Genomic DNA, 18,989 nt, shown 5'->3' with positions numbered 1-18,989 from the left:
GCTTACGGTTTTCACACAAGCTCTGCAGAATATTTTGTTGTTTTCTAATTTTAATTCTGGAAAATCCCTTATCCACTCATTCGGCGTCGATTTTACTTTCGGCATTCTTTTAAAATATTAGTAATATTACCAAAAAGAACTCAACATGTACCAAGGGAGAACCACGTATAACACTGTACTACGACAGATGCGATAGACTGATGGTTGTGAAATAAACGGTTCATTTACTTAAAAGTTTCCATTAGAAAAATTTTAAGGTAGGTAGTTGGGTACAATAATCCTTTTTTCTAGAAAATTTTCAACGGTCTTGCCGCAAAATGCCGAAAAAGAACATCTGGTTAAAAGCTTTAATTCATTATCAACGGAAGTAAGGATTTAAAGTCATAAAATCTATGGAGTATTTTTCCAATCAATTCAACAATTCAATGGTCAAGTCCAGGTAAAATGCATACGATACGATACGGCTAACTAACAAGTATTTGTCATCCCGACAAGGCCGGCATTTGAACAAAATATGCATTAAAACTCATATTCGTCGAAAAAAGCATTAAATAAGCATATAAGTTTTAATATGCATAAAATTGAAAAAAAAAGCAAATAAGCATAAAAAAAATGTGTCAAATGACTCCAAATTGTTTCATAGTTACAGATACAAAAATGTTTTGAAGTGCTTACATTTTTCACAAAAAGCATTAAACCTAGAAATCCGCTCTCTAGTCATCACCTGCGGAAAACTGGTGACGTCACCACCAAAAAAAATGTGTTTTTATATTCCTATAATATAATAATTTAAAGTCAAGTTATATCTCGCAAAGCGTACAAAATACATAATGAAGGGTCTAAAAGTACAGATAGATTATGATGGGTCCAAACAACGCCACATAAAGATAACGGATTATCAATAAATCCCTCGAAAATCCAAGCTTTACACAATTCCGCACTTTGTTAGCTCTGCCATTTATTCAAAACAATATTCGATAAAGTTTGATACAGAATAAGAATTAAGGCGGCGTTAAACGAAATTGATTCTATTTTCCATTTTCTTAGTTTCCACGCTTGCTTCCAAAAAGTATCGGACTTTCGATTGAAAACTCATCAAGTTGGCGTTGATTATTGTAAAAAATTTGATTCTGAATGACAGTTGGCAACACGTATCGGTCCGACCTAACCTCACTTTTTTCGACAAGTCCGTGAAATGCCATTTTTTCGCTACGGCTTCTTTTATATGAGCCTGATATACTCCAAATTATGTAGTAACTATCCTGTGTAAGTCAGTAGTCGGTAGTTCTAGTCCATGATATTTGCCTTTTTCTTTCTTATGTATTTTCTATTTCTTCTGTGTTTGAATGACTGGTTTCTTCTTAGTCTTCACTCCACAGCTTCTCCTTCCGTCGTGCATTTATGATAGTTTCTTCTTGTTCTTCTTCTTCCAATTTATCGAAAATTTGGACCCAGAACCACGAACAAAGAAGATTTTTAATCAACTTTCCAAAATTCTTAATTTTTCAAAATGAATACTTATTTAAACACTTTTTCAAACACCCTTTGAAAATTACCTAAGCACATTTTCTTGTAGGTTTAGAATTTTTAATCAATTTTCCCAAAATTGATAAAATGAAAACTGACAATTTTATTTAATAGTCCTATTTTCAAACCAAATTTTTGGAAAATATTAGTTAAGAACCATCAACAAGTTATATTTTTTGAATCAGCTCGTTGAAATGTATATCTCAGAATTTTTTGAAAATTTTTAGACAACTTTTCAATAATCTCTGTTTTTCATTGTATGAATTTTTGATCCATTTTCAAGGACCCTTGGAAAGTTGCCTAGAGGACCTATTTTATAGATTTCGACTTGTAATAGTTATTTTCGGCTTCATTTTTTCGGAAATTCCAACAGTTTTTCCAGAATCGATAAAACTAGAAATGAAAATTTTCGAGATATTCTAATAATACCGTTTTCGAAGCGAATTTTTCAAAAATCGTGGTACAAGACTCATTAACTCATTTTCGAATCAGCTCCTTGAAATGTACTTCCCAGAATTTTTTGGGAATTTTTAGACAACTTTTCAAAAATCTCTATTTTTGATTGTATGAATTTTTGACCCTTTTCCGAGGACTCTTTGAAAATTGCCTAGAGGCCATATTTTGTAGATTTCGACTTGTAATAGCTATTTTCGGCTTCATTTTTTCGGAAATTTCAACAGTTTTTCAGAATCGATAAAACTAGGAATGAAAATTTTCGAGATTTTTCAAAAATCGTTGTGCAAGTCTAATCAATAAGCTATATTTTTCGAATCAGCTCCTTGAAATGTACTTTCCAGAATTTTCTGGGAATTTTTCGACAACTTTTGAACAGATTACCAATTCTATCGTTTGAAGCAATACATAGAAGTTTCTAAAATTTTCTCAAAAATCTTCTTCACTCTTGTTTGGTAATTTTCCGGATGAGATCTTGTACATTCTTCTAAATATCTATATCAGACCCCTGCCTTCTATTCTAAGTATACAGGGCGATAATAAAATGACAGATAAACTCAATGGTGCTTTGTTAAGGAGGGACTGAAGAACTAGAAATAAATGGTTAAAAAAAACTGAACCAAATTTTTAAAAATATTAAACTTCAAATTTGAAGAATTAACTTTGTAATTCGGATATGTATGTCTTAATGTGAATTTAATTGACAGTGCAAAATTTTGATAATAATTGTCAAAAGTGACATATGTAAAAAAATGACGTTGTGGATCATATTCTAGCAAATTTTTATTAAATTATTACTAACTAATTATTATTTAACTTATCTATTAGAGGGTATGTCGTTTGCCAAAATCAATCTTCTCTTAGCAGATACTTGACCCGCCCACCCACCCTCTCTTTTCTTTATGGGTATCTCATTTGCCAAAATCACTCTTATCTTAGCAGGTGCTGGCCCCGCCCACCCACCCTCTCTTTTCTTAGAGGGTATCTCAATTGCCAAAAACACTTTTATGTTAGCAGGTGCTAGCTAATCCTATAATAAAATTTTATTACCCAAACGACCGGAACCTATTCACAGAAAGGATCTTGAGTAAGTGTACTTCAATGGTCAAGTCGAGGTAAAATGCATACGATACAATACGGCTAACTAACAAGTATTTGTCATCCCGACAAGGCCGGCATTTGAACAAAATATGCATTAAAACTCATATTCGTCGAAAAAAGCATTAAATAAGCATATAAGTTTTAATATGCATAAAATTGAAAAAAAGCAAATAAGCATTAAAAAAAATGTGTCAAATGACTCCAAATTGTTTCATAGTAACAGATATAAAAAAGTTTTGAAGTGCTTACATTTTTCACAAAAAGCATTAAACCTAGAAATCCGCTCTCTAGTCATCACCTGCGGAAAACTGGTGACGTCATCACCAAAAAACTGTGTTTTTGATATTCCTATAATATAATAATTTAAAGTCAAATTATATCTCGCAAAGCGTACAAAATACATAATGAAGGGTCTAAAAGTACAGATAGATTATGATGGGTCCAAACAAGGCCACATAAAGATAACGGATTATCTCTAAATCTCTCGAAAATCCAAGCTTTACACAATTCCGTACTTTATTAGCTATGCCATTTATTCAAAACAATGTTCGATAAAGTTTGATACAGAATAAGAATTAAGGCGGCGTTAAACGAAATTGATTCTATTTTCCATTTTCTTAGTTTCCACGGTTGCTTCCAAAAAGTATCGGACTTTCGATTGAAAACTCATCAAGTTGGCGTTGATTATTGTAAAAAATTTGATTCTGAATGACAGTTGGCAACACGTATCGGTCCGACCTAACCTCACTTTTTTCGACAAGTCCGTGAAATGCTATTTTTTCGCTACGGCTTCTTTTATATGAGCCTGATATACTCCAAATTATGTAGTAACTACCCTTTGTAAGTCAGTAGTCGGTAGTTCTAGTCCATGATATTTGCCTTTTTCTTTCTTATGTATTTTCTATTTCTTCTTTGTTTGAATGACTGGTTTCTTCTTAGTCTTCACTCCACAGCTTCTCCTTCCGTCGTGCATTTATGATAGTTTCTTCTTGTTCTTCTTCTTCCAATTTATCGAAAATTTGGACCAAGAACCATGAACAAAGAAGATTTTTAATCAACTTTCCAAAATTCTTAATTTTTCAAAATGAATACTTATTTAAACCCTTTTTCAAACACCCTTTGAAAATTACCTAAACACATTTTCTTGTAGATTTAGACTTTTTAATCAATTTTCCCAAAATTGATAAAATGAAAACTGACAATTTTATTTAAAAATCCTAATTTCAAACCAAATTTTTGGAAAATATTAGTTAAGGACCATCAACAAGTTATATTTTTTGAATCAGCTCGTTGAAATGTATATCTCAGAATTTTTTGAAAATTTTTAGACAACTTTTCAATAATCTCTGTTTTTCATTGTATGAATTTTTGACCCAGTTTCAAGGACCCTTGGAAAGTTGCCTAGAGGACCTATTTTATAGATTTCGACTTGCAATAGTTATTTTCGGCTTCATTTTTTCGGAAATTCCAACAGTTTTTCCAGAATCGATAAAACTGGAAATGAAAATTTTCGAGATATTCTAATAATACCGTTTTCGAAGCGAATTTTTCAAAAATCGTGGTACAAGACTCATTAACTCATTTTCGAATCAGCTCCTTGAAATGTACTTCCCAGAACTTTTTGGGAATTTTTAGACAACTTTTCAAAAATCTCTATTTTTGATTGTATGAATTTTTGACCCTTTTCCGAGGACTCTTTGAACATTGCCTAGAGGCCATATTTTGTAGATTTCGACTTGTAATAGCTATTTTCGGCTTCATTTTTTCAGAAATTTCAACAGTTTTTTCAGAATCGATAAAACTAGGAATGAAAATTTTCGAGAGTTTTCAAAAATCATTGTGCAAGTCTAATCAACAAGCTATATTTTTCGAATCAGCTCCTTGAAATGTACTTTCCAGAATTTTCTAGGAATTTTTCGACAACTTTTGAACAGATTACCAATTCTATCGTTTGAAGCAATACATAGAAGTTTCTAAAATTTTCTCAAAAATCTTCTTCACTCTTTTTTGATAATTTTCCGGATGAGATCTTGTACATTCTTCTAAATATCTATATCCTCAGTCACCTGCCTTCTATTCTAAGTGTACAGGGCGATAAAAAAATGACAGATAAACTCGATGGTCCTTTGTTAAGGAGGGACTGAAGAACTAGAAATAAATGGTTAAAAAAAACTGAACCAAATTTTTAAAAATATTAAACTTCAAATTTGAAGAATTAACTTTGTAATTCGGATATGTATGTCTTAATGTGAATTTAATTGTGCAAAATTTTGATAATAATTGTCAAAAGTGACATATGTAAACAGGAGAAATGACGTTGTGGATCATATTCTAGCAAATTTTTATTAAATTATTAATAACTAATTATTATTTAACTATCTATTAGAGGGTATGTCATTTACCAAAATCAATCTTCTCTTAGCAGATACTTGACCCGCCCACCCACCCTCTCTTTTCTTAGTGGGTATCTCATTTGCCAAAATCACTCTTATGTTAACAGGTGCTAGCCCCGCCCACCCACCCTCTCTTTTTTAGAGGGTATCTCATTTGCCAAAATCATTCTTATCTTAGCAGGTGCTAGCCCCGCCCACCCATCCTCTCTTATCTTAGAGGGTATCTCATTTGCCAAAATCATTCTTATCTTAGCAGGTGCTAGCCCCGCCCACCCATCCTCTGTTATCTTAGAGGGTATCTCAATTGCCAAAATCAGTCTTATCTTAGCAGGTACTAGCCCCGCCCACACAACTTCTCTTTCGTAGAGGCTACCTCATTTGCCAAAATCACTCTTATCTTAGCAGGTACTAGCCCCGCCCACACAGCCTCTTTTTTCTTAGAGGGTATGTCATTTGCGAAAATCAATTTTCTCCTAGCAGATACTAGCCACGCCCACCCCCTCTTTTTTCTTAAAGGGTATCTCATTTGCCAAAATCACTCTTATCTTAACTCAAATCATAATTACGAAGTTATTTCTTCAGCTTTGACGTTTAATATTTTCAAAAATTTCGTGCAGGGATTTTTTTAATAATTTTTTTCGAGTTTTTCAGAGCGTTCTTAACAACGTACCATAGTTGTTCTGTCATTTTTGGAACACTCAGTATAAACGAATTTTCTTGGTTTGGATTTCCATTAGACAAAATTGAAAGAAGACTCTATCGGTTTCTGTTCTATTTATATCTTACGTAACTTTTTTCCTCTTTGTTGTAACAAATGGTTTCTTCTTAGTTTTCACTCCAATACTTCTGCTTTCGTCGTCTTTCTTGTTCTTCTTTCATTAGGGATCTAAAACGACTAGCAACAGCTTCTTCATTTGTTAGAACTGATTACAATTCACCAAACGGATCTTCTTAATCTGTTTCTTCCTCGTCTTCGGCTCTCTTCAATTCTTCAATCAGTGTATCAGAATTATCTTCCAGATTATCCCCTAAACGCTGAGGTTTAAGATTCATCTGTTGTTGGTTCTTCACCTTCACATTGGTTCATTATTTTTCTTCATTCTCTTCATTCGGTTTTGGTGTCATTGGTTCCATTATTGTTTTCACAATCTTGGTTTGTGCTACAATCTTTTAAACCTTAACTAGTACTTGCTAATATAAGACTGCTAATAACACCCTCTAAAAAAGAGGCTTGCTTTTAAAAGACTGTAAGAAAATATGATGATCCACATCATTTTACATAAATCGAAATTAAACTGAAACTGCTCATCTTTTGTGGAAGTAGATGCAACAGATTCATGTATGGTCTGCTGTTTAATTTTAGAAACTTCAAACATTTTCTTCCTTTCTACATGAAGAATCGTTCTGACATGTTGCGTCACGTTATATTTTTTATCACTTTGAATCTAAAACAACGTACATATACAGGATTAACAAAGGAAAATAGATAAAAAAAAATAGTGGGCTTACGGTTTTCACACAAGCTCTGCAGAATATTTTGTTGTTTTCTAATTTTAATTCTGGAAAATCCCTTATCCACTCATCCGGCGTCGACTTTACTTTCGGCATTCTTTTAAAATATTAGTAATATTACCAAAAAGAACTCAACATGTAACAAGGGAGAACCACGTATAACACTGTACTACGACAGATGCGACGGACTGATGGTTGTGAAATAAACGGTTCATTTACTTAAAAGTTTCCATTAGAAAAATTTTAAGGTAGGTAGTTTGGTACAATAATCCTTTTTTCTAGAAAATCTTCAACGGTCTTCCCGTAAAATGCCGAAAAAGAACATCTGGTTAAAAGTTTTAATTCATTATCAACGGAAGTAAGGATTTAAAGTCATTAAATCTATGGAGTATTTTTCCAATCATGTAATAAAATTTTATTACCCGAACGACCGGAACCTTTTCACAGAAAGGGTCTTGAGTAAGTGTACTTCAATGGTCAAGTCCAAGTAAAATGCATACGACACGATACGGCTAACTAACAAGTATTTGTCATCCCGACAAGGCCGGCATTTGAACAAAATATGCATTAAAACTCATATTCGTCGAAAAAAGCATTAAATAAGCATATAAGTTTTAATTAGCATAAAATTGAAAAAAAAGCAAATAAGCATAAAAAAATGTGTCAAATGACTCCAAATTGTTTCATAGTTACAGATATAAAAAAGTTTTGAAGTGCTTACATTTTCCACAAAAAGCATTAAACCTAGAAATCCGCTCTCTAGTCATCACCTGCGGAAAAGTGGTGACGTCATCACCAAAAAAATGTGTTCTTGATATTCCTATAATATAATAATTTAAAGTCAAGTTATATCTCGCAAAGTGTACAAAATACATAATGAAGGGTCTAAAAGTACAGATAGATTATGATGGGTCCAAACAAGGCCACATAAAGATAACGGATTATCTCTAAATCTCTCGAAAATCCAAGCTTTACACAATTCCGTACTTTGTTAGCTCTGCCATTTATTCAAAACAGTGTTCGATAAAGTTTGATACAGAATAAGAATTAAGGCGGCGTTAAACGAAATTGATTCTATTTTCCATTTTCTTAGTTTCCACGCTTGCTTCCAAAAAGTATCGGACTTTCGATTGAAAACTCATCAAGTTGGCGTTGATTATTGTAAAAAATTTGATTCTGAATGACAGTTGGCAACGCGTATCGGTCCGACCTAACCTCACTTTTTTCGACAAGTCCGTGAACTGCTATTTTTTCGCTACGGCTTCTTTTATATGAGCCTGATATACTCCAAATTATGTAGTAACTATCCTTTGTAAGTCAGTAGTCGGTAGTTCTAGTCCATGATATTTGCCTTTTTCTTTCTTATGTATTTTCTATTTCTTCTTTGTTTGAATGACTGGTTTCTTCTTAGTCTTCACTCCACAGCTTCTCCTTCCGTCGTGTATTTATGATCTTTTCTTCTTGTTCTTCTTGTTCCAATTTATCGAAAATTTAGAACCATGAACAAAGAAGATTTTTAATCAACTTTCCAAAATTCTTAATTTTTCAAAATGGATACTTATTTAAACCCTTTGAAAATTACCTAAACACATTTTCTTGTAGATTTAGACTTTTTAATCAATTTTCCCAAAATTGATAAAATGAAAACGTGACAATTTTATTTAAAAATCCTATTTTCAAACCAAATTTTTGGAAAATATTAGTTAAGGACCATCAACAAGTTATATTTTTTGAATCAGCTCGTTGAAATGTATATTTCAGAATTTTTTGAAAATTTTTAGACAACTTTTCAAAAATCTCCGTTTTTCATTGTATGAATTTTTGACCCATTTTCAAGGACCCTTTGAAAGTTGCCTAGGGGACCTATTTTATAGATTTCGGCTTGTAATAGTTATTTTCGGCTTCATTTTTTCCGAAATTCCAACAGTTTTTCCAGAATCAATAAATCTAGAAATGAAAATTTTCGAGATATTCTAATAATACCGTTTTCGAAGCGAATTTTTCAAAAATCGTGGTACAAGACTCATTAACCAGTTATATTTTTCGAATCAGCTCCTTGGAATGTACTTCCCAGAATTTTTTGGGAATTTTTAGACAACTTTTCAAAAATCTCTATTTTTGATTGTATGAATTTTTGACCCTTTTCCGAGGACTCTTTGAAAATTGCCTAGAGGCCATATTTTGTAGATTTCGACTTGTAATAGTTATTTTCGGCTTCATTTTTTCGGAAATTTCAACAGTTTTTTCAGAATCGATAAAACTAGGAATGAAAATTTTCGAGATATTCTAAAAATCCCATTGTCAAAGCGAATTTTTCAAAAATCGTTGTGCAAAACTAATCAACAAGTTATATTTTTCGAATCAGCTCCTTGAAATGTACTTTCCAGAATTTTCTGGGAATTTTTCGACAACTTTTGAACAGATTACCAATTCTATCGTTTGAAGTAGTACATAGAAGTTTCTAAAATTTTCTCAAAAATCTTCTTCACTCTTGTTTGATAATTTTCCGGATGAGATCTTGTACATTCTTCTAAATATCTATATCCTCAGTCCCCTGCCTTCTATTCTAAGTATACAGGGCGATAATAAAATGACAGATAAACTCGATGGTGCTTTTTTAAGGAGGGACTGAAGAACTAGAAATAAATGGTTAAAAAAAAACTGAACCAAATTTTTAAAAATATTTAACTTCAAATTTGAAGAATTAACTTTGTAATTCGGATATGTATGTCTTAATGTGAATTGACAGTGCAAAATTTTGATAATAATTGTCAAAAGTGACATATGTAAACAGGAAAAATGACGTTGTGGATCATATTCTAGCAAATTTTTATTAAATTATTAATAACTAATTATTATTTAACTATCTATTAGAGGGTATGTCATTTGCCAAAATCAATCTTCTCTTAGCAGATACTTGACCCGCCCACCCACCCTCTCTTTTCTTAGTGGGTATCTCATTTGCCAAAATCACTCTTTGTTAGCAGATGCTAGCCTCGCCCACCCACCCCCTCTTTTCTTAGCGGCTATCTCATTTGCCAAAATCATTCTTATCTTAGTAGGTGCTAGCCCCGCCCACCCACCCTCTCTTTTTTAGAGGGTATCTCATTTGCCAAAATCACTCTTATCTTAGCAGGTGCTAGCCCCGCCAACCCATCCTCTCTTATCTTAGAGGGTATCTCAATTGCCAAAATCAGTCTTATCTTAGCAGGTACTAGCCCCGCCCACACAACTTCTCTTTCGTAGAGGCTACCTCATTTGCCAAAATCACTCTTAGCTTAGCATGTACTAGCCCCGCCCACACAGCCTCTTTTTTCTTAGAGGGTATGTCATTTGCGAAAATCAATTTTCTCCTAGCAGATACTAGCCCCGCCCACCCCCTCTTTTTTCTTAAAGGGTAGCTCATTTGCCAAAATCACTCTTATCTTAACTCAAATCATCATTACGAAGTTATTTCTTCAGCTTTGACGTTTAATATTTTCAAAAATTTCGTGCAGGGATTTTTTTAATAATTTTTTTCGAGTTTTTCAGAGCGTTCTTAACAACGTACCATAGTTGTTCTGTCATTTTTGGAACACTCAGTATAAACGAATTTTCTTGGTTTGGATTTCCATTAGACAAAATTGAAAGAAGACACTATCGGTTTCTGTTCTATTTATATCTTACGTAACTTTTTTCCTCTTTGTTGTAACAAATGGTTTCTTCTTAGTTTTCACTCCAATACTTCTGCTTTCGTCGTCTTTCTTGTTCTTCTTTCATAAGGGATCTAAAACGACTAGCAACAGCTTCTTCATTTGTTAGAACTGATTACAATTCACCAAACGGATCTTCTTAATCTGTTTCTTCCTCGTCTTCGGCTCTTTTCAATTCTTCAATTAGTGTATCAGAATTATCTTCCAGATTATCCTCTAAACGCTGAGGTTTAAGATTCATCTGTTGTTGGTTCTTCATCTTCACATTGGTTCATTATTTTTCTTCATTCTCTTCATTCGGTTTTGGTGTCATTGGTTCCATTATTGTTTTCACAATCTTGGTTTGTGCTACAATCTTTTAAACCTTAGCTAGTACTTGCTAATATAAGACTGCTAATAACACCCTCTAAAAAAGAGGCTTGCTTTTAAAAGACTGTAAGAAAATATGATGATCCACATCATTTTACATAAATCGAAATTAAACTGAAACTGCTCATCTTTTGTGGAAGTAGTTGCAACAGATTCATGTATGGTCTGCTGTTTAATTTTAGAAACTTCAAACATTTTCTTCCTTTCTACATGAAGAGTCGTTCTGACATGTTGCGTCACGTTATATTTTTTATCACTTTGAATCTAAAACAACGTACATATACAGGATTAACAAAGGAAACTAGATAAAAAAAATTAGTGGGCTTACGGTTTTCACACAAGCTCTGCAGAATATTTTGTTTTTTTCTAATTTTAATTCTGGAAAATCCCCTATCCACTGATCCGGTGTCTATTTTACTTTCGGCATTCTTTTAAAATATTAGTAATATTACCAAAAAGAACTCAACATGTAACAAGGAACACCCACGTATAACACTGTACTACGACAGATGCGATAGACTGATGGTTGTGAAATAAACGGTTCATTTACTTAAAAGTTTCCATTAGAAAAATTTTAAGGTAGGTAGTTGGGTACAATAATCCTTTTTTCTAGAAAATTTTCAACGGTCTTGCCGCAAAATGCCGAAAAAGAACATCTGGTTAAAAGCTTTAATTCATTATCAACGGAAGTAAGGATTTAAAGTAATAAAATCTATGGAGTATTTTGCCAATCCTATAATAAAATGTTATTACCCAAACGACCGGAACCTATCACAGAAAGGGTCCTGAGTAAGTGTACTTCAATGGTCAAGTCCAGGTAAAATGCATACGATACGATACGGCTAACTAACAAGTATTTGTCATCCCGACAAGGCCGGCATTTGAACAAAATATGCATTAAAACTCATATTAGTCGAAAAAAGCATTAAATAAGCATATAAGTTTTAATATGCATAAAACTGAAAAAAAAAGCAAATAAGCATAAAAAAAAAGTGCCAAATGACTCCAAATTGTATCATAGTTACAGATATAAAAAAGTTGCTTACATTTTTCACAAAAAGCATTAAACCTAGAAATCCGCTCTCTAGTTATGTGGCAGCTTTAACATCATAATCAATCAAAAAGAGAAAGAAAAAACAACTTTTTCACAACAGCATTTTATTTCAGTCGACTGGAGAAAACGCAGGTTTTTCCTTCAGCACGCATTTGACGATCTCAAAAGTGGTGTCTTCAACAGTGTCCTTCTCCACGACGCACTTGTTGACAATACTGTCAGCTTCTTCGTCATTCGTCGCCACTTTCTTCACCTTCCGTTTCAAATTCCCCACATCGACCTCCCCCGCTTCCGTCACTAAAGCCACGTTTTTCGCAACACACAGTATCTGCTTTTTGAGTTTGGGGTCGTCTGCGAACACCCCGTTTCTGGCGTTCAAGATAACTTCATCAGTGACTCCGCTCTGGGACCTGCATTGAGTGCTAATTTTGTTCAGTTTGTGAGTTTGGTCTTCCGTTAGGGCCTGTGTGTTATTGTTTAGTGAAGTTCGTAGAAACTTGTGAATGTACTTACTGTAATTTCGACTACTGCAACGAGACAGACACACAGGAGAAACTTCATCGTTGCGGACTTTGCTGGTGATTGGGATCTTGCTTATTTATATGTAGCTTCGTAGGGGGTTATCATTTAATTAGTGTTTGTTTGAGTTCAGCGATTTAACTATCACGTAACTTCGGCCTGTGTTGCGTCTGGAGCGTCTATAAATTACGAGTTGTTATTTAATTAACATTCAATTTGTTGGTAATGGTTTGTTATTTGTTGACTGAAATTTGCAGGAAGGCTTTTTGTCTGCAGCAATCGAATATTTCGTGGTGTTTGAGCGTTTTCCAATAATCGAAAACTTATTTGCGGTTGTGTTTTTTAACAATTTTTTGTTTGTGTTGTGGTGCAGCTTTTAACTTTTTTTCGAAGCAGATGTAGGTCTATCAGTAAAAACACTGTGGACTGTTTCCATTTGATGACCTGTATGTTCTAAAAAAAATGTTATTGAAGTATAAAATTTATCGGTTTTGGGTCACTTGGTGCTTTATCGCCTAATTTAAATTCCACGTTTTGTTTACTTGAAAGTTGTTTATGTTTTCGTTGAAGTTAAGAATTAATTTCATAAATTATGTGGGAGATAAAACTGATTTTGCATTCTAAATTAAAATATACATTTTTTTCCACTACCAAGATAAAAAATAGTTGCATCTAAATATATAATCTGACTATTTAAGATATACATTTTGAGTGAGAGTGCGTAAGAAAATACAGCAATAAAAGGTCGAAGTGGACGTTAAAGCGTTTAGACGGGTCCACTTGCGGATTTAAGGGGAGTAAGCTGTACTGCGACCTAAAAATATAGAAATGTGTTTTTAAAAATGTTCTCTTTTCAGAAGGTAGATGATAAAAGCCTGAGTGAAAGATTGCGTATATTCAATATGTTCTTCTCATTGTATTTCCATTCTACTTACAGTGAATTTGATCTTGATCGTCGTACTAGGAAGCTTTTCAGCTTCGGCGAATTGCTACTGTCGTGTTTTCTCAACGTTTCATTACCTAAAATGTCCAGATTTTTGCGTGCTTATTATATTTATTTTAACATTACGTACATTTTAAATTTATATAAGTATTTATCATAAAAAATAAAATTCGCAAAATCAAATCTTATAATTTTTCCAAAAATTATATATTCATATATATTTTAGATATAAAAGTTTTTCACTTTTCCAGCCTTATTTTTGTTTCAATTTAACGACTTCCAAATGTTTTGATTGTTTGTTTCTTTAATTTTTTGATTTGCAGTTTTTCGATTTTTCAATTTTTCCTTTCCTCAATTATTCACGTTCTTGATTTTTATTTTTCATTTTCATGACTGTTTAATTTTCAGTTTCTCCATTTTATATCACAAATTTTCGTTTTCTCATTTCCTTTATTTTTTTGGTGTTTCATTCGATTTTATAATTTTTCGTTTATTCAGTTCTAAAAATCTTTGACTTTTCAAATTTTCATGTTCTAATTTTTGTATTTTTTTATCTGATTTTCAGATTTCTTTCATTTTCAATATTTCAATTATTCAATTTTTCGTTTCTTGGATGTCTCAAGTTCTTGATCTCCAATTTTTTAATTTTTCGTTTTTTCAACCTTATTTTTTTCAATTTCCCGACTTCCAAATTTTTCAATTTTTTGATTTGCAGTTCTTCAATTTTGCAATTTTTGTATTTTTTTTATTACCTGATTTTACGATTTCTTTAATTTTCCATATTTCAATTCTTCAATTTTTTGTTTCTTCAATGTCTTAAGTTCTTGATCTCCATTTTTTTCATTTTTCGCTTTTTCAACCTTATTTTTTTCAATTTCTCGACTTTCAAATTTTTCAATTTCTCGATATTCCAATTTTTCATTTTCTCAGTTTTTGGTTTTTCGATTTTTCGGTTTCTCAGTTTTTCATTTTTCGATTTTTCAATTTTTCGTTTCCTCAATTATTCAAGTTCTTGATTTTTATTTTTCATTTTCATTATTTTTTAATTTTTAGTTTCTCCATTTTATAACACAACTTTTCGTTTTCTCATTTCCTTTATTTTTTCGATGTTTCATTCGATTTTATAATTTTTCGTTTATTCAGTTCTCAAATTTTTCAATCTTTGACTTTTCACTTCCTCATGATCCAATTTTTGTATTTTTTTTATCTGATTTTCCGATTTCTTTAATTTATTTTCAATATTTCAATTTTTCAATTTTTCGTTTCTTCGATGTCTGTTGATCTCCAATTTTTTAAATTTTCGTTTCTCGACCTTATTTTTTTCAATTTCTGGGCATTAAAATTTTTCGTTTTTCTATTTTTCAGTTTCACAGTTTAATTTTTTCCATTTTTCAATTTTTCGTTTCCTCAATTTTTCAAGTTCTTGTTTTTGATTTTTCTTTTCCCGATTTTTTAATTTCGGTTTCTCCATGTTATATCACAATTTTTCTTTTTCTCATTTCCTTCAATTTCAATCTTTCTATCGATTTTATAATTTTTGGTTTAATCAGCTCTCAAATTGTTTCATCTTTGATTTTTCAATTTTGCAATTTTTGTATTTTTTTTTATTACCTAATTTTACGATTTCTTTAATTTTCAATATTTCAATTTTTGAATTTTTCGTTTCTTTGATATCGCAAGTTCTTGATCTCCAATTTTTGAATTTTTCGCTTTTTCAACCTTATTTTTTTCATTTTTTGGACTTCCAAAATTTTTCAATTTTTCGATTTGCAGTTTTTCAATTTTACAATTTCTCGATATTCCAATTTTTCATTTTCTCAGTTTTAGTTTTTCGATTTTTCGGTTTCTCAGTTTTTAATTTTTCAATTTTTCAGTTTCTCAGTTTTTAATTTTTCGATTTTTCAATTTCTATTTCCTCAATTACTCAAGTTCACGATTTTTATTTTTCATTTTCATGGTTCTTTAATGTTCAGTTTCGCCATTTTATGTCACAACTTTCATTTTCTCATTTCCTTTATTTTTTCAATGTTTTATAATTTTTCTTTTATTCAGTTCTCAAATTTTTCTTTAATTCCTCATGTTCATTTATAATATTTGTATTTTTTTATTATTTGATTTTATGATTTCATTAAATTTCAATATTTCAATTATTCATTTTTTTGTTTCTTCTATGTCTTAAGTTCTTGATTTCCAATTTTTTAGTTTTTTGATTTTTCAATCTAATTTTTTTCAATTTTTCGAATTACAAATTTTTCCATTTTTCGTTTCTTCAGTTTTTTTGTTTGCAGTTTTTCAATTCTGCAATTTCTCTATAATCTAATTTTTCATTTTTCAATTTTTTAGTTTCTCCGTTTTTAATTTTTCGATTTTTTATTTACCCAGTTTTAATTTTGCGAGTTTTTAATTTCTTAGTTTTTAATATTTCGATTTTTCAGTTTCTCAGTTTTAATTTTTCAATTTTTCAGTTTTTGAGTTTTTTTTTTCGATTTTTCAATTTTTCGTTTCTTCAATTATTCAAGTTCTTCATTTTTATTTTTTCTTTTATTCAGTTCTCAAATTTTTCAATCTTTGACTTTTCAATTCCTCATGTTCCAATTTTTTAATTTTTCAATGTTTTAATTTTTTGTATTTTTTTTATTATCTGATTTTCCGATTTCTTTAATTTTCAATATTTCAATTTTTCAATTTTTCGTTTCTTCAATGTCTCGAGTTCTTACTTTTTCATTTTTAGAATTTTCAGTTCCTCAGTTTTGAATTTTTTGATTTTTCAATTTTTCGTTTGATCAATTATACAAGTTCTTGCTTCTTAATTTTCATTTTATATCACAACTTTTCGTTTTCTCATTTCCTTTACTTTTTCAATGTTTCTTTCGGTTTCATTATTTTTTTCGTTTATTCAGTTCTCAAATTTTTCAATCTTTGACTTTTCAGTTATTTATGTTCCAATTTTTGAATTTTTCAAATTTGCAATTTTTTGTATTTTTTTTATTATCTGATTTTCCGATTTCTTTAATTTTCAATATTTCAATTATTCAATTTTTCGATGTCTCGAGTTCTTTCTTTTTCATTTTTCGATTTTTCAGTTCCTCAGTTTTGAATTTTTCGATTTTTCAATTTTTCGTTTCCTCAATTATTCAAGTTCTTGATTTTTACCTTTCATTTTCGTGGTTTTTTAATTTGCAGTGTTTCCATTTTATATCACAATTTTTCGTTTTCTCATTTCATTAATTTTTCAACGATTGTTTCTATTTTATAATTTCTTGTTTATTCGGTTCTCAAAAATTTTTTTATCTTTGACCTTTCAGTTCCAGTTTTTGAATTTTTCAATTTTTTGTTTTTGTATTTTTTTTATTATCTGATTTTAAGATTTCATTAATTTTCAATATTTCAATTTTTCAATTTTTCGTTTCTTCAATGTCTCGAGTTCTTACTTTTTCATTTTTAGAATTTTCAGTTCCTCAGTTTTGAATTTTTTGATTTTTCAATTTTTCGTTTGATCAATTATACAAGTTCTTGCTTCTTAATTTTCATTTTATATCACAACTTTTCGTTTTCTCATTTCCTTTACTTTTTCAATGTTTCTTTCGGTTTCATTATTTTTTTCGTTTATTCAGTTCTCAGATTTTTCAATCTTTGACTTTTCAGTTATTTATGTTCCAATTTTTGAATTTTTCAAATTTGCAATTTTTTGTATTTTTTTTATTATCTGATTTTCCGATTTCTTTAATTTTCAATATTTCAATTATTCAATTTTTCGATGTCTCGAGTTCTTTCTTTTTCATTTTTCGATTTTTCAGTTCCTCAGTTTTGAATTTTTCGATTTTTCAATTTTTCGTTTCCTCAATTATTCAAGTTCTTGATTTTTACCTTTCATTTTCGTGGTTTTTTAATTTGCAGTGTTTCCATTTTATATCACAATTTTTCGTTTTCTCATTTCATTAATTTTTCAACGATTGTTTCTATTTTATAATTTCTTGTTTATTCGGTTCTCAAAAATTTTTTTATCTTTGACCTTTCAGTTCCAGTTTTTGAATTTTTCAATTTTTTGTTTTTGTATTTTTTTTATTATCTGATTTTAAGATTTCATTAATTTTCAATATTTCAATTATTCAATTTTTTGTTTCTTAAATGTCTTAAGTTTTTGATCTCCATTTTTTAAGTTTTCGCTTTTTCTACCGTATTTTTTTCAATTTCCCATCTTAAAAATTTTTTGAATTTTGCAGTTTCTCTGTTTTCCAATTTTTCATTTTCTCAGTTCTTAACTTTTCGATTTTTCGGTTTTTTAGTTTTTAATTTTTTCTTTTGGTTTTTCAATTTTTCGCTTCTTTCATTTTTCGATTTTTCAGTTTCCCCGGTTTTAATTTTTCGATTCTTCAATTTTTCGTGTCCTCAATTATTCAAGTTCTTGATTTTGAGTTTTCATGTTCCCGATTATTTCATTTCGGTTTCTTCCTTTATTTTTTTAATGTTTCTCCCGTTTTATAACTTTTTGTATAATCAGTGTCCAAATTTTTCAATGTTTAACTTTTCAATCCGTCGTTCTCCCAATTTTTTAATTTTTCTATACTTTTTCGTTTCTTCATTTTTGATTTCTCAACTTTACAAGTTTGCAATTGTTCCATTTTTTTTATTCGAAAATTAAAAAATCCAAAAATTCAAAATCATGAAAGTAAAAAATTGAAAACTGGAAAATCGAAGAACTGAAGAAACAAAAAATTTAAACAGTGAAAAACTAAATATCGAGAAACTTAAAAATTGAAGAAAATTAATTAATCGATAAAATTGGAAAAAAGAAAAACGAATCAAATCGAAAAATTGGAAACCCCAAAAATTGTAAAATCAAAAAACTGTGACACTGAAAGATCAAAAAATTGAAAAAAAAAATCGAAAGATTCAAAAATTCAAATCTTATAATTTTTCGAAAAATTTGGTTTTATTGCACTGTACTTAAGGGCCAAGGGAAGTTCTGTACTATTATAACGAGTGATCAAAAAATTATCAGATTAGAGTTGGCCATGTAAATATTTGTCATGTCTTTGATTACAATGCAAATGTCAAAAATCCAAATTATTGAAATACAAATGAGGTTATTTATGCCTGACGTTTACAGTTTAATCAAAGACATGACAAATATTTCCATGGCCAACTCTAATCTGAAAACTTTATGATCACCCGTTATATTTTAGATGTATTCTTATTATGATTAAGGTTATTTAATTTTTTTCTCAATTTTTTAGTTATTTTTGGAGAGGTTTCTGAAGTTTATTGAAATCAGTAATGTCAGACATGTTTTAACTTTTTTGTTGTGAAAAGATGATTACGTTTATTAAGAAAAAAAGCAAAATATAAGCCACGCCCACCCGCCCTGTCTCCATCGTGATGATTTTTTATTCGTCGTACGCCAGGGGGCGGAGTTTAAACGCAAA

At 30.5% G+C, this 18,989-nt stretch overlaps 2 protein-coding genes across 6 annotated transcripts in view; one reads left to right on the top strand and one right to left on the bottom strand.

The window, feature by feature from the left end:
- The window catches only part of LOC135124201 (calbindin-32), a 325,924-nt gene that overhangs the window by 92,483 nt on the left and 214,452 nt on the right, over positions 1-18,989 (top strand). The gene's annotated exons all lie outside the window — the stretch shown is intronic.
- LOC135124198 (B2 protein-like) lies at positions 12,189-13,009 on the bottom strand. The gene is made up of 2 exons (XM_064049096.1): positions 12,615-13,009; positions 12,189-12,564 (listed from the first exon to the last, which is right to left on the bottom strand). Exons 1-2 carry the CDS (start codon positions 12,660-12,662, stop codon positions 12,211-12,213), a joined length of 402 nt encoding a protein of 133 aa, XP_063905166.1. The 5' UTR covers positions 12,663-13,009; the 3' UTR covers positions 12,189-12,210.

Source organism: Zophobas morio, unplaced genomic scaffold (assembly GCF_036711695.1).
Source record: "Zophobas morio isolate AGI-343-1 ecotype UQ-CSIRO unplaced genomic scaffold, CSIRO_AGI_Zmor_V1 ptg000007l, whole genome shotgun sequence".
Taxonomy (NCBI): Eukaryota; Metazoa; Arthropoda; class Insecta; order Coleoptera; family Tenebrionidae; genus Zophobas; species Zophobas morio.
This window is presented reverse-complemented; position numbering and strand designations above follow the sequence as displayed.